Here is a 14,512-nt window from a genome sequence, read left to right as displayed (position 1 = left end):
TAGGGTCACCTTGCCGCTGGTGGGACGGCTTGTATACTTTTTTTGATCAAAAATAGTTCACTAAGTACCCTATATTTATTATGCAACTTTGCTTTACATTTATATATAATGATGGTAGGGTATGAGATATATTTTTGTCTTTTGTAGGTTTTGTATGATGTAATGTATGGACTGTACACTGACGTGCTGCTATCGCAGTGACTGATGATGATTACACAGCTCCCGTCACACAGTTATAATGGAGGAGATCACGGTCCTGACTCAGTGACTGTAATTCTTATTCAGGTTATGTGACCACATGGAGATCTCCCCAGAAGGGGGTCACCATCTCAGGCAGCAGAGCTGCTTGTATAATGACTATACATAGACTATACACTGACGTGCTGCTATCACAGTGACTGATGAGGATTACACAGCTCCCGTCACACAGTTATAACGGAGGAGATCACGGTTCTGACTCAGTGACTGTAATTCTTATTTAGGTTATGTGACCACATGGAGATCTCCCCAGAAGGGGGTCACCATCTCAGGCAGCAGAGCTGCTTGTATAATGACTATACATAGACTATACACTGACGTGCTGCTATCACAGTGACTGATGATGATTACACAGCTCCCGTCACACAGTTATAATGCAGGAGATCATAGTTCTGCCTTGGTTACTGTATACTTGTATATTAGCTCATATAGGAGAATATAGAGGAGGGATAATCACGGGACCCTCTCAGAAGGCAGAGATGGCGCTGGCTGTAGCTTGTCATGTGATGCAGTACTGAGACATCGGGGATAGATAGCAGAGCGCCGAGAAGAAGGAGAAGAGTGAAATCTGAAAATCAAGATAAAGCCTGAAGAGAAAAGACAAGGAAGGAAGTAAATCCTCTACATAGAGAGAAGTGCCGCTCGGATGGGAATCATGGGGGGGCTCAGGAATTCCGAATCAATATCCGGAGGGCTCCTTTATATCAGTGACCGCAGACGTGTGATACAATCAGTAAACATTCATAATCTTTAATTTCACACCAGTAATAAAATTGCATTACATCTTCATAAAATAAATGTTCCAGTTTATATACAGAAAACAGACTGTACAGGTTCCCGGACCCTCCGGACCCTCCACCCCCTCCCGAGTCCCACAACAGACAGGCGAATGCAGTGCTCAGCAAAGCACGACCGGACATCGAAGACTGCAACTTGGTTTGTGTGGTTTGGGGCGGGGACGACGACATCGTACACAGTCCGTGGGGGCCGAGAATTCATCAAATATTGCAGGCAAGCCACCAGACACTCGTCACCGCTCTCAGGGGTCCGCGCCGCCGCCCGAGGTTATTGCACCTGGGACTCGAAGCTTCCGTTCAGCTGTCCCTCCTCATAGTCCATCTGACACAAGATCATATTGTTCTTAAGAAAAAACTTGTCCCCCACACAAAATCTGCAAGAAGAAGAGACAGCGGTCAGTGACGAGAGACGGGGCCGAGACATGACGACCGAGGCCTGTGCGGGGGAGGGGCCGACGACGGAGGGCTGTGCGGGGGAGGGGCCGACGACGGAGGGCTGTGCGGGGGAGGGGCCAACGACCGAGGCCTGTGCGGGGGAGGGGCCGACGACCGAGGCCTGTGCGGGGGAGGGGCCGACGACCGAGGCCTGTGCGGGGGAGGGGCCGACGACCGAGGCCTGTGCGGGGGAGGGGCCGACGACCGAGGCCTGTGCGGGGGAGGGGCCGACGACCGAGGCCTGTGCGGGGGAGGGGCCGACGACCGAGGCCTGTGCGGGGGAGGGGCCGACGACCGAGGCCTGTGCGGGGGAGGGGCCGACGACCGAGGCCTGTGCGGGGGAGGGGCCGACGACCGAGGCCTGTGCGGGGAGGGGCCGACGACCGAGGCCTGTGCGGGGGAGGGGCCGACGACCGAGGCCTGTGCGGGGGAGGGGCCGACGACCGAGGCCTGTGCGGGGGAGGGGCCGACGACCGAGGCCTGTGCGGGGGAGGGGCCGACGACCGAGGCCTGTGCGGGGGAGGGGCCGACGACCGAGGCCTGTGCGGGGGAGGGGCCGACGACCGAGGCCTGTGCGGGGGAGGGGCCGACGACCGAGGCCTGTGCGGGGGAGGGGCCGACGACCGAGGCCTGTGCGGGGGAGGGGCCGACGACCGAGGCCTGTGCGGGGAGGGGCCGACGACCGAGGCCTGTGCGGGGGAGGGGCCGACGACCGAGGCCTGTGCGGGGGAGGGGCCGACGACCGAGGCCTGTGCGGGGGAGGGGCTGACGAATGAGGCCTGTGTGGGGGAGGGGCTGACGAATGAGGCCTGTGCGGGGGAGGGGCCGACGACGGAGGGCTGTGCGGGGGAGGGGCCGACGACGGAGGGCTGTGCGGGGGAGGGGCCGACGACCGAGGCGTGTGCGGGGGAGGGGCCGACGACCGAGGCCTGTGCGGGGGAGGGCCCGACGAACGAGGCCTGTGCGGGGGAGGGGCTGACGAATGAGGCCTGTGTGGGGGAGGGGCTGACGAATGAGGCCTGTGCGGTGGAGGGGCTGACGACAGAGGCCTGTGCGGGGGAGGGGCCGACGACCGAGGCCTGTGCGGGGGAGAGGCCGACGACCGAGGCCTGTGTGGGGGAGGGGCTGACGAATGAGGCCTGTGCGGGGGAGGAGGCTGACAACTGTAGTTGGTGGAGCCTGGAGAGCTGTTACGCCGGGAGTGCAGAGACTGAACACACTAAGACTCACGAACCTATGTCTGTTACTGGTGTAAGAGTGTGACCTGAACAGTCATATGTCTCCTCCCTTTGTGCATAAAATGGTTCTCACCTGTGTTTATGTAAGAGTGTTTTATATTGCATAGAACCTTATAGGCACCAATGTGCATAGCTAATGTAATGCTATAATATGGGTTCTGATAAATGCATAATGTCTGATTTGTCAGATATAGGGAAAGTATAGGACATAAAATGTTGCATTAGATATAAGCTAGGAATCAAACAGTGCAGCTGTGGGCACAATAGAATTAGGAAGTCTGCAGTGCCAGTGATGACACAGTTAACTGTGCAGGAACAGCTCCAGTGTGGGAGGAGCAGGGTGAGTTAGTTAACATGAGGGAGACTTCCTAATTGCAGTAAGTGAAAGTCAGAGTGAGAGTAGTGATGGGGACAGAGCAGTAGTTGGATGTCTGAGAGTACTAGGAGTGCGGGCTGTTCAGCCACCAGAGAACATCACCCATAAACTTGGAGTGGACATTCCTGGAACGTCCGTGGCCTACGGTCCAGCTGAGACACTGAGAAGCGTGCCTCAATATCTTCCAAAGAGAGGAAGTCGAATGGGAGTTGGGAGGGGACTCAGGGAAGCTGCAGAGCTGGACTGAATGTCCCAAGGGACAGAGATGCCAGTGAGGAAAGGGATAGGTAAGGGAGAGTGAATAGCAGACATCAGAACGTGCTACAGTCTTTGAAAATTGAAAAGTTTGTGCCCAATACTGCGTGTCTCATTATGATGAAAATGGACAGTTAAGTAAAGTTCTTTATTATAAAACAAACTGGATGTCTACTGATGTGTGAGCGGAAGAACCGGAGACAGCAGAGGCTGCGACCAAAATGTGAGTGTTACGCTCCACACGCAGAGCACCGGAAGATTGGGACACCCAGGGGGCCAGGGTGTGGTAACAGCAGACCCTCGCCCATGACTACCACCCGCTGCACCTTACACTGAACTCCTAAAATGCACATCTTCATATCAGGATTGAACAGTCACTCTGACATATATTGTCATAGAAAGTACACTAGCCTCATTGGGTTTAAGAATAATGTTAGCCGTTTGTTCTGTGAAATCAGGTGACAGATGCACTTTGGGCTTCATTTGCAGGGGGCCGGCCCTTTAAGGAGCCATGTTTTGGAATCCTGATGTAAATAATGAATATATATATGAATATCTTGTCTTTAGAACTGATCGGCTCCTGACCCTCAGAAGCTCTGGACTATTTCTATGATGTCCGCAGTTAGCGACGTTTGCGGGATTTCCTGGTGCAGTGCCGCTGTCGGCCACCAGATGGCAGTCCAGGCCTGGAGTCGCTGGACACGATGGCTGCGGCTATTAACGTCTGTAATATTACAGGTATAGAATCCGTGGATCTGCGCCCGGAGACTCCCTGCCGGCAGCCGATGAGGATGCAGCTGCCCCGCGGAGCTCCTCTGCTGTTAGTGGCCGGGGCATCGCCTGCTCCCGGGGAATCGCCCGATCCAGGGGCATCGCCTGATCCTGGGGCATCGCCTGATCCTGGGGCATTGCCTGCTCCTGGGGCATTGCCTGCTCCCGGGGCATCGTCCGATCCAGGGGCATCGTCCGATCCAGGGGCATCGTCTGATCCCGGGGCATCGCCTGCTCCTGGGGCATCGCCTGCTCCCGAGGCATTGCCTGCTCCCGGGGCATTGCCTGCTCCCGGGGCATCGCCCGATCCAGGGGCATCGTCTGATCCCGGGGCATCGCCTGCTCCCAGGGCATCGCCCGCTCCCGGGGCATCGCCCGCTCCCAGGGCATCGCCCGCTCCCGGGGCATCGCCCGCTCCCGGGGCATCGCCCGCTCCCGGGGCATCGCCTGATCCCGGGGCATCGCCTGCTCCTGGGGCATTGCCTGTTCCCGGGGCATCCTGGGACATCACCTGCTCCTGGGGCATTGCCTGTTCCCGGGGCATCGCCTGCTCCTGTGCCCTCCAGGCTGCGCCAGGGACCATGGACAGATCTGCAGGTTCAGGGTCTCTGCTGGGAATCTGGTACTAATCTAATACAGCTGGGAATTTGTTACAATGTATCAGCAGGGGCTGTAATAAGACTGAAGTCCAGTTACTGCATCTGTCAGGAGGGAGCGGAGAATGTTCTGCAGATCCATAGAGGTCAGGGGTGTAATAATCTGCAGAAAACGACATTGTGTCTGTCAGGATGAAGAGGAGTGATGTTATTTTACTCACCTAAATAGCGGCATCATATACCGCAGCGCTGCACAGACATCACCGCTGTCCTCATCGGGGCTCACAATCTACGACACCTATCACTAGGGTCTGTGGAGTGTGGGAGGAAACACGGGGAGAACCTACAAACTCCTGGCAGATGTCATCCTTCCTGGGATTGGAACCCAGAACCCCAGCGCTGCTAACCACTGAGCCACCGTGCTGCCCTATATACAGTACAGTGCTACCCACTGAGCCACCGTGCTGCCCTATATACAGTACAGTGCTACCCACTGAGCCACCGTGCTGCCCTATATACAGTAGAATGCTAACCACTGAGCCACCGTGCTGCCATATATACAGTACAGTGCTAACCACTGAGCCACTGTGCTGCCATATATACAGTACACTGCTAACCACTGAGCTGCCCTATATACAGTACAGTGCTAACCACTGAGCCACTGTGCTGCCGTATATACAGTACAGTGCTAACCACTGAGCCACCGTGCTGCCCTATATATAGTACAGTGCTACGCAATGAGCCGCCACGCTGCCCTATATACAGTACAGTGCTACCCACTGAGCCACCGTGCTGCCCTATATACAGTACAGTGCTAACCACTGAGCCACTGTGCTGCCCTATATACAGTACAGTGCTAACCACTGAGCCACGGTGCTGCCCTACATACAGTACAGTGCTACCTATTGCGCCACCGTGCTGCCGTATATACAGTACAGTGCTAACCACTGAGTCACAGTGCTGCCCTATATACGGTATAGTGCTAACCACTGAGTCACAGTGCTGCCCTATATACGGTATAGTGCTAATCACTGAGCCACTGTGCTGCCCTATATACAGTACAGTGCTAACCACTGAGCCACCGTGCAGCCAAATGTTGTGCAGATTTGTAAAGAGGTCAGTGAAATATTCTGAGGATTATTACACAACTATTGTGTCAGGAAGTGGAGAAGTGATGTTCTGCAGATCTGTAGGGAGGTCAGTGGTGTAATAATCTGCAGATATATCTCTATGTAGCAGGTGGTGGAGGAGCGATGTTCTGCAGATCAGAGGTGTAACGCTCTGCGGTGTCACCCCATGTCCTCACCTCTGGTTGCAGAGTTGGCAGGCGAAGCAGTCCAGGTGGTAGACGTTGTCTCTGGCGCGCATCACCATCTCGAAGGCCGGGATGAGCTTACTGCAGGCAGCGCAGTTTCCAGTGGTTCCAAAGAGCCTGCGGAGACACAAGCGGAGTCGCAGCGTTACTGGGACGCAACCGAGCAACTCCAACACCTCCGCAGCATTACTGGGACGCAAACGAGCAACTCCGACACCTCCGCAGCATTACTGGGACCCAAACGAGCAACTCCGACACCTCCGCAGCATTACTGGGACGCAAACGAGCAACTCCGACACCTCCACAGCGTTACCGGGACGCAACCGAGCAACTCCAACACCTCCGCAGCATTACTGGGACCCAAACGAGCAACTCCGACACCTCCGCAGCATTACTGGGACCCAAACGAGCAACTCCGACACCTCCGCAGCATTACTGGGACGCAACCGAACAACTCCAACACCTCCGCAGCATTACTGGGACGCAAACGAGCAACTCCGACACCTCCGCAGCATTACTGGGACCCAAACGAGCAACTCCGACACCTCCGCAGCATTACTGGGACGCAACCGAGCAACTCCAACACCTCCGCAGCATTACTGGGACGCAAACGAGCAACTCCGACACCTCCGCAGCATTACTGGGACCCAAACGAGCAACTCCGACACCTCCGCAGCATTACCGGGACGCAACCGAGCAACTCCGACACCTCCGCAGCATTACTGGGACGCAAACGAGCAACTCCGACACCTCCGCAGCATTACTGGGACCCAAACGAGCAACTCCGACACCTCCGCAGCATTACTGGGACCCAAACGAGCAACTCCGACACCTCCGCAGCATTACTGGGACGCAACCGAACAACTCCAACACCTCCGCAGCATTACTGGGACGCAAACGAGCAACTCCGACACCTCCGCAGCATTACTGGGACCCAAACGAGCAACTCCGACACCTCCGCAGCATTACTGGGACGCAACCGAGCAACTCCAACACCTCCGCAGCATTACTGGGACGCAAACGAGCAACTCCGACACCTCCGCAGCATTACTGGGACCCAAACGAGCAACTCCGACACCTCCGCAGCATTACCGGGACGCAACCGAGCAACTCCGACACCTCCACAGCATTACTGGGACGCAAACGAGCAACTCCGACACCTCCGCAGCATTACCGGGACGCAAACGAGCAACTCCGACACCTCCGCAGCGTTACCAGGACACAAACGAGCAACTCCAACAACTCCGCAGCGTTACCGGGACGCAACCGAGCAACTCCGACACCTCCGCAGCGTTACCGGGACGCAACCGAGCAACTCCAACACCTCCGCAGCGTTACCGGGACGCAACCGAGCAACTCCAACACCTCCGCAGCGTTACCGGGACGCAACCGAGCAACTCCGACACCTCCGCAGCATTACTGGGACGCAAACGAGCAACTCCAACACCTCCGCAGCATTACTGGGACGCAACCGAGCAACTCCGACACCTCCGCAGCATTACTGGGACGCAAACGAGCAACTCCGACACCTCCGCAGCATTACTGGGACGCAAAATAGCAACTCCGACACCTCCGCAGCGTTACCAGGACGCAAACGAGCAACTCCGACAACTCCGCAGCGTTAAGAGGACGTAACTGAGCAACTCTGACAACTCCACAGCGTTACCAGGACGCAACCGAGCAACTCCAACATCTCCGCAGCGTCACCGGGACGCAACCGAGCAACTCCAACATCTCCGCAGCGTCACCGGGACGCAACCGAGCAACTCCAACATCTCCGCAGCGTTATCGGGACGCAACCGAGCAACTCCACAGCGTTACCGGGACGTAACCGAGCAACTCCGACAACTTCACAGCGTTACCAGGAAGCAACCGAGCAACTCCGACAACTCTGCAGCGTTACCGGGACGTAACCGAGCAACTCCGCAGCGCTACCGGGACGCAACCGAGCAACTCCGACATCTCCGCAGCGTTACCGGGATGCAACCGATCAACTCCGACAACTCCACAGCGTTACCGGGACGCAACCGAGCAACTCCGGCAACTCCGCAGCGTTACCGGAACGTAATCGAGCAACTCCGACAACTCCGCAGCGTTACCGGGACGCAACTACGACTTCTCTGCAGTGTTACTGGAATGTAACCGAGCGTCTCTGACAACTCCGCAGCGTTACCGGGACGCAACTCCGACTTCTCTGCAGTGTTACCGGAATGTAACCAAGCGTCTGACAACTCCGCAGCGTTACCGGAACGCAACCGAGCAACTCTGACAACTCCACAACGTTACCGGAATGTAACCGAGCAACTCCGACAACTCTGCAGCGTCACCGGGACGCAACGAAGCAACTCGACAACTCTGCAGCGCTACCGGGACGCAACTGAGCAACTCTGACAACTCCGCAGCGTTACCGGGACGCAACCGAGCAACTCCGACATCTCCGCAGCGTTACCGGGACGCAACCGATCAACTCCGACAACTCCACAGCGTTACCGGGACGCAACCGAGCAACTCCGGCAACTCCGCAGCGTTACCGGAACGTAACCGAGCAACTCCGACAACTCCGCAGCGTTACCGGGACGCAACTACGACTTCTCTGCAGTGTTACTGGAATGTAACCGAGCGTCTCTGACAACTCCGCAGCGTTACCGGGACGCAACTCCGACTTCTCTGCAGTGTTACCGGAATGTAACCAAGCGTCTGACAACTCCGCAGCGTTACCGGAACGCAACCGAGCAACTCCGACAACTCCACAACGTTACCGGAATGTAACCGAGCAACTCCGACAACTCTGCAGCGTCACCGGGACGCAACGAAGCAACTCGACAACTCTGCAGCGCTACCGGGACGCAACTGAGCACCTCCGACATCTCCGCAGCGTTACCGGGACGCAACCGAGCAACTCCGACAACTCTGCAGCGTTACCAGGACGTAACCGAGCAACTCCGCAGCGCTACCGGGACACAACCGAGCAACTCTGACATCTCCACAGCGTTACCGGGAAGCAACCGAGCAACTCCGACAACTCTGCGTTATCGGGACGCAACCGAGCAACTCCGACAACTCCGCAGCGTTACCAGGACGCAACCGAGCAACTTCGACAACTCCACAGCGTTACCGGAACGTAACCGAGCAACTGACAACTCCGCAGCGTTACCGGGACGCAACTCCGACTTCTCCGCAGTGTTACCGGAATGTAACTGAGCGTCTGTGACAACTCCGCAGCATTACCGGACGCAACTCCGACATGTACGCAGTGTTGCCGGAATGTAACCGAGCGTCTCTGACAACTCCGCAGCGTTACCGGAACGCAACCGAGCAACTCCGACAACTCCACAACGTAACCGGAATGTAACCGAGCAACTCTGACAACTCTGCAGCGTTACCGGGACGAAACCAAGCAACTCGACAAATCTGCAGCGTTACCGGTAGGCAACCGAGCAACTCCGACAACTCCGCAGCGTTACCGGGACACAACCGAGCGACTCCGACATCTCCGCAGCGTTACCGGAAGATAACCGAGCAACTCTGACAACTCCGCAGCGTTACCGGGACGGAACTCCGACATCTCCGCAGTGTTACCGGAATGTAACCGAGCATCTCTGACAACTCCACAGCGTTACCGGGACGCAACCGAGCAACTCCGACAACTCCGCAGCGTTACCGGGACGCAACAGAGCAACTCGACTACTCCGCAGCGTTACCAGGACACAACCGAGCGACTCCGACATCTCCGCAGCGTTACCGGAACGTAACCGAGCAACTCTGACAACTCCGCAGCGTTACCGGGACGCAACCCCGACATCTCCGCAGTGTTACCGGAATGTAACTGAGCAACTCCTACAACTCCACAGCGTTACCAGAACTTAACCGAGCGTCTCAGAAAACTCCGCAGCGTTACCGGGACGCAACTGACCGACTCCGACAACTCCACAGCGTTACCGGGACGCAACCGAGCAACTCGACAACTCCGCAGCGTTACCAGGACACAACCGAAGGACTCCGACATCTCCGCAGCGTTACCGGAACGTAACCGAGCAACTCCGACAACTCCACAGCGTTACCGGGACGCAACTCCGACAACTCCACAGCGTTACCGGGACGCAACTCCGACAACTCCACAGCGTTACCAGAACTTAACCGAGCGTCTCAGAAAACTCCGCAGCGTTACCGGGACGCAACTGACCGACTCCGACAACTCCACAGCGTTACCGGGACGCAACCGAGCAACTCGACAACTCCACAGCGTTACCGGGACGCAACCGAGCAACTCCGACAACTCCACAGCGTTACCGGGACGCAACAGAGCAACTCCGACACCTCCGCAGCGTTACCGGGACGCATAGTTCATTTAGCTGCCATTTACTTTCCACCTCAGCTTTATGTGGCCGCTGTTGTTTCAACAAACTTTACTTGTACAAGCAAATATGAAAGTGTGTAACGTCTCGATCAGAGAATCGGCTTCTTTCTCCACTTCTGAGCCTCTTCTTCGCGCTGCCCTGAGCGCAGCAATCACTGAATAACAGCTCAAATCCACCCTGTTCACACCAGACTGCGAGCTCAGCGAGGGAAGAGACATCTGAAGTCTACGGCCAGCGGCGCAGAGCGCAACCATCATACAGGGAGGCCGAGAACCTCCTCCAGTGCTGGAGTCACAGCTTCTCTTCTCACTTCTGCTGCTTCTAGTAAGTGTTTATTTCACCCCAGGGCTGGATTCACAGCTACACTGCATCACGTTCTCTGTGCTGCTCCTACGTGTTTTATCTCATATCAGAGGTGGACACACAGCAACAATGATCATTACTGTCTGTGCAAGGAAGACATTGTAGCAGCTAGTCTACCGCCACATAATGCAACAGCAGAATAGTGATCGCAGCTCTGGAGGTGACTGGAGGATAAGACATGATGTAACAGCAGAATAGTGACTGCAGCTCTGGAGGTGACTGGAGGATAAGACATGATGTAACAGCAGAATAGTGACTGCAGCTCTGGAGGTGACTGGAGGATAAGACATGATGTAACAGCAGAATAGTGAGTGCAGCTCTGGAGGTGACTGGAGGATAAGACATGATGTAACAGCAGAATAATGACTGCAGCTCTGGAGGTGACTGGAGGATAAGACATGATGTAACAGCAGAATAGTGAGTGCAGCTCTGGAGGTGACTGGAGGATAAGACATGATGTAACAGCAGAATAGTGAGTGCAGCTCTGGAGGTGACTGGAGGATAAGACATGATGTAACAGCAGAATAGTGACTGCAGCTCATTTCCAACTAGTGAGTTTCATAATTTGTAAACAACAGAGAGAAGACCCCGCACCACATATAATAATGGAGCGGTGCTGCCCCTGAGGTCGCACCAGAAATCGTCCAATCCTGACGGATCTCAGTATCTTTTATTTGGGCCTGATGTGACTTCTGGGTTCCGCGCTGTGATACATGAGGCCGAGCGGCTGGAGATCCGAGGCAGGGACCTGCAGACCATCGTCACGTCCAGCAGGGGGAGCGCCACAAAGAACCAAGCACCCACAATATTACATCAACTCACTGCGATCTCTGTGGTGTTACATAGGACTGCAGGTGACATCTACTACATTATCTGTATTCAGAGAGATATCACTGTGTTATCTGCGGTGTTACATAGGACTGCAGGTGACATCTACTACATTATCTGTACTCAGAGAGTTATCACTGTGTTATCTGTGGTGTTACATAGGACTGCAGGTGACATCTACTCCATTATCTGTACTCAGAGAGTTATCACTGTGTTATCTGTGGTTACATAGGACTGCAGGTGACATCTACTACATTATCTGTACTCAGAGAGTTATCACTGTGTTATCTGTGGTGTTACATAGGACTGCAGGTGACATCTACTACATTATCTGTACTCAGAGAGTTATCACTGTGTTATCTGTGGTGTTACATAGGACTGCAGGTGACATCTACTACATTATCTGTACTCAGAGAGTTATCACTGTGTTATATGTGGTGTTACATAGGACTGCAGGTGACATCTACTACATTATCTGTACTCAGAGAGTTATCACTGTGTTATCTGTGGTGTTACATAGGACTGCAGGTGACATCTACTACATTATCTGTACTCAGAGAGTTACCACTGTGTTATCTGTGGTGTTACATAGGACTGCAGGTGACATCTACTACATTATCTGTACTCAGAGAGTTATCACTGTGTTATCTGTGGTGTTACATAGGACTGCAGGTGACATCTACTACATTATCTGTACTCAGAGAGTTATCACTGTGTTATCTGTGGTGTTACATAGGACTGCAGGTGACATCTACTACATTATCTGTGCTCAGAGTTATCACTGTTATCTGTGGTGTTACATAGGACTGCAGATGACATCTACTACATTATCTGTACTCAGAGTTATCACTGTGTTATCTGTAGTGTTACATAGGACTGCAGGTGACATCTACTACATTATCTGTACTCAGAGAGTTATCACTGTGTTATCTGTGGTGTTACATAGGACTGCAGGTGACATCTACTCCATTATCTGTACTCAGAGAGTTATCACTGTGTTATCTGTGGTTACATAGGACTGCAGGTGACATCTACTACATTATCTGTACTCAGAGAGTTATCACTGTGTTATCTGTGGTGTTACATAGGACTGCAGGTGACATCTACTACATTATCTGTACTCAGAGTTATCACTGTGTTATCTGTGGTTACATAGGACTGCAGGTGACATCTACTACATTATCTGTACTCAGAGAGTTATCACTGTGTTATCTGTGGTGTTACATAGGACTGCAGGTGACATCTACTCCATTATCTGTACTCAGAGAGTTATCACTGTGTTATATGTGGTGTTACATAGGACTGCAGGTGACATCTACTACATTATCTGTACTCAGAGAGTTATCACTGTGTTATATGTGGTGTTACATAGGACTGCAGGTGACATCTACTACATTATCTGTACTCAGAGAGTTACCACTGTGTTATCTGTGGTGTTACATAGGACTGCAGGTGACATCTACTACATTATCTGTACTCAGAGAGTTATCACTGTGTTATCTGTGGTGTTACATAGGACTGCAGGTGACATCTACTACATTATCTGTACTCAGAGAGTTATCACTGTGTTATCTGTGGTGTTACATAGGACTGCAGGTGACATCTACTACATTATCTGTGCTCAGAGCTATCACTGTTATCTGTGGTGTTACATAGGACTGCAGATGACATCTACTACATTATCTGTACTCAGAGTTATCACTGTGTTATCTGTAGTGTTACATAGGACTGCAGATGACATCTACTACATTATCTGTACTCAGAGTTATCACTGTGTTATCTGTAGTGTTACATAGGACTGCAGGTGACATCTACTACATTATCTGTACTCAGAGAGTTATCACTGGGTTATCTGTGGTGTTACATAGGACTGCAGGTGACATCTACTACATTATCTGTGCTCAGAGTTATCACTGTTATCTGTGGTGTTACATAGGACTGCAGGTGACATCTACTACATTATCTGTACTCAGAGAGTTATCACTGTGTTATCTGTGGTGTTACATAGGACTGCAGGTGACATCTACTCCATTATCTGTACTCAGAGAGTTATCACTGTGTTATCTGTGGTTACATAGGACTGCAGGTGACATCTACTACATTATCTGTACTCAGAGAGTTATCACTGTGTTATCTGTGGTTACATAGGACTGCAGGTGACATCTACTACATTATCTGTACTCAGAGAGTTATCACTGTGTTATCTGTGGTGTTACATAGGACTGCATGTGACAAATACTACATTATCTGTACTCAGAGAGTTATCACTGTGTTATCTGTGGTGTTACATAGGACTGCAGATTACATCTACTACATTATCTGTATTCAGAGAGATATCACTGTGTTATCTGTGGTGTTACATAGGACTGCAGGTGACATCTACTACATTATCTGTATTCAGAGAGATATCACTGTGTTATCTGCGGTGTTACATAGGACTGCAGGTGACATCTACTACATTATCTGTACTCAGAGAGTTATCACTGTGTTATCTGTGGTGTTACATAGGACTGCAGGTGACATCTACTCCATTATCTGTACTCAGAGAGTTATCACTGTGTTATCTGTGGTTACATAGGACTGCAGGTGACATCTACTACATTATCTGTACTCAGAGAGTTATCACTGTGTTATCTGTGGTGTTACATAGGACTGCAGGTGACATCTACTACATTATCTGTACTCAGAGAGTTATCACTGTGTTATATGTGGTGTTACATAGGACTGCAGGTGACATCTACTACATTATCTGTACTCAGAGAGTTATCACTGTGTTATATGTGGTGTTACATAGGACTGCAGGTGACATCTACTACATTATCTGTACTCAGAGAGTTATCACTGTGTTATCTGTGGTGTTATATAGGACTGCAGGTGACATCTACTACATTATCTGTACTCAGAGAGTTACCACTGTGTTAT

General features: G+C 52.8%; 1 protein-coding gene across 3 annotated transcripts in view; it reads right to left on the bottom strand.

Annotated features, from left to right (window-relative positions):
• Positions 1-1,014: 1,014 nt before the first annotated feature.
• LMO1 (LIM domain only 1) overlaps positions 1,015-14,512 on the bottom strand; it is a 301,575-nt gene continuing 288,077 nt past the window's right edge. For all 3 annotated transcript variants that reach the window (XM_073659077.1, XM_073659076.1, XM_073659078.1), the window contains exons 3-4: positions 6,033-6,158; positions 1,015-1,429 (exon numbers count right to left, since the gene is read on the bottom strand). In XM_073659077.1, the coding sequence (XP_073515178.1) occupies positions 1,324-1,429; positions 6,033-6,158 (232 nt within the window). In that variant the 3' untranslated portion in view covers positions 1,015-1,323. The remainder of the gene's footprint in view (positions 1,430-6,032; positions 6,159-14,512) is intronic.

The sequence above is a fragment of the Phyllobates terribilis genome, unplaced genomic scaffold, assembly GCF_046119375.1.
Source record: "Phyllobates terribilis strain yellow unplaced genomic scaffold, ASM4611937v1 Scaffold_13__5_contigs__length_258822181, whole genome shotgun sequence".
NCBI lineage: Eukaryota > Metazoa > Chordata > Amphibia > Anura > Dendrobatidae > Phyllobates > Phyllobates terribilis.
This window is presented reverse-complemented; position numbering and strand designations above follow the sequence as displayed.